Source organism: Oryx dammah, unplaced genomic scaffold, assembly GCF_014754425.2.
Source record: "Oryx dammah isolate SB20612 unplaced genomic scaffold, SCBI_Odam_1.1 HiC_scaffold_10734, whole genome shotgun sequence".
Taxonomy (NCBI): domain Eukaryota; kingdom Metazoa; phylum Chordata; class Mammalia; order Artiodactyla; family Bovidae; genus Oryx; species Oryx dammah.
The window spans coordinates 1-1,032 of NW_024080146.1; the positions used below are offsets into that span (position 1 = coordinate 1).

Consider the following 1,032-nt stretch of genomic DNA (forward strand, 5'->3'; position numbering starts at 1 on the left):
GGCTTCATCAATTCAGTGTTCTACTTTGGTGATGCCAGAAGATATGGAAACCAGGTTCGGGAGAACACACTGGGCACCGTCCACACCCACAGTGCCCACTACAAGGTGGATCTGGACGTGGGAGGTAAGACACCCCAGGGGAGGCACGGATTGCAGCAGAGGGGCCTGAAAGATTGGGGACATCTTTGGGTGAGAGGTGGGAAGCAAGAGACACACTCAGTCTGGCCTTGTCTTTGCCTCCTACTCTGAAGCCAGGAGCAGGCAGACTCCAGAGGGGGCAGGGAAGCTGCCTGACTAACTCTCACTCCTCCCTTCTCCCCACTCCATTCCTGCAGGACTGGAGAACTGGGTCTGGGCAGAGGACATGGCTTTTGTCCCCTCTGCGATACCCTGGAGCCCTGAGCACCAGATACAGAGGATGCATGTGACCCGGAAGCAGCTGGAGACAGAGGAGCAGGCTGTCTTCCCCCTGGGAGGGCCCTCCCCTCGCCACCTGTACCTGGCCTGCAAGCAGAAGAACAAATGGGGACACCCTCGGGGCTACCGCATCCAGCTGATCAGCATCCCTGGGGAGCCACTGCCCCAGAACAGCCCTTTGGAGAGTGCCGTCAGCTGGGGGAGGTGGGTGGATTGTGTTGTTGGAGGGTTGGTTGAGATGAGAAGAGTGTTGGGAGGGGCATTTGGGACCCCAGTTCAAATTGTATGTGAGGCGAGGTAAGAGCTCAAAACATATTTCCTGGTTATCAAAAGGCCCACAGTGGATACAAACCACCCAAGTGGGAAAAGTCTACTCTGTTTTGGTGGGGCCATGTTGTGAAGTTGAAAGGGATGTACAGATAAACATGGAAAGGTATTGGGCCACCCACTAGAGTGACACTGAGTGACTGTAGATGAGGGGAAACCTGAGTTCCATGGGCTCGGCTCCCTTCCATGATGATCAGGCACCAGGGGACAGGGACCATGGACCCCTGACCAGAGCATCTCTAGGTACCAGCTGGCCGTGACCCAGAGGAAGGAGACAGAGCCCAGCAG

The 1,032-nt window shown here is 56.3% G+C and overlaps 1 protein-coding gene across 1 annotated transcript; it reads left to right on the plus strand.

Annotated features, from left to right (window-relative positions):
- Nucleotides 1-6: 6 nt before the first annotated feature.
- Nucleotides 7-1,027, plus strand: LOC120860153 (primary amine oxidase, liver isozyme-like; the record flags this gene model as incomplete). The annotated part of the gene is made up of 3 exons (XM_040235954.1): nucleotides 7-124; nucleotides 336-621; nucleotides 988-1,027. Coding segments are annotated over exons 2-3 (297 nt in total), but the record flags the coding sequence as incomplete, so codon positions are not given.
- Nucleotides 1,028-1,032: the final 5 nt, after the last annotated feature.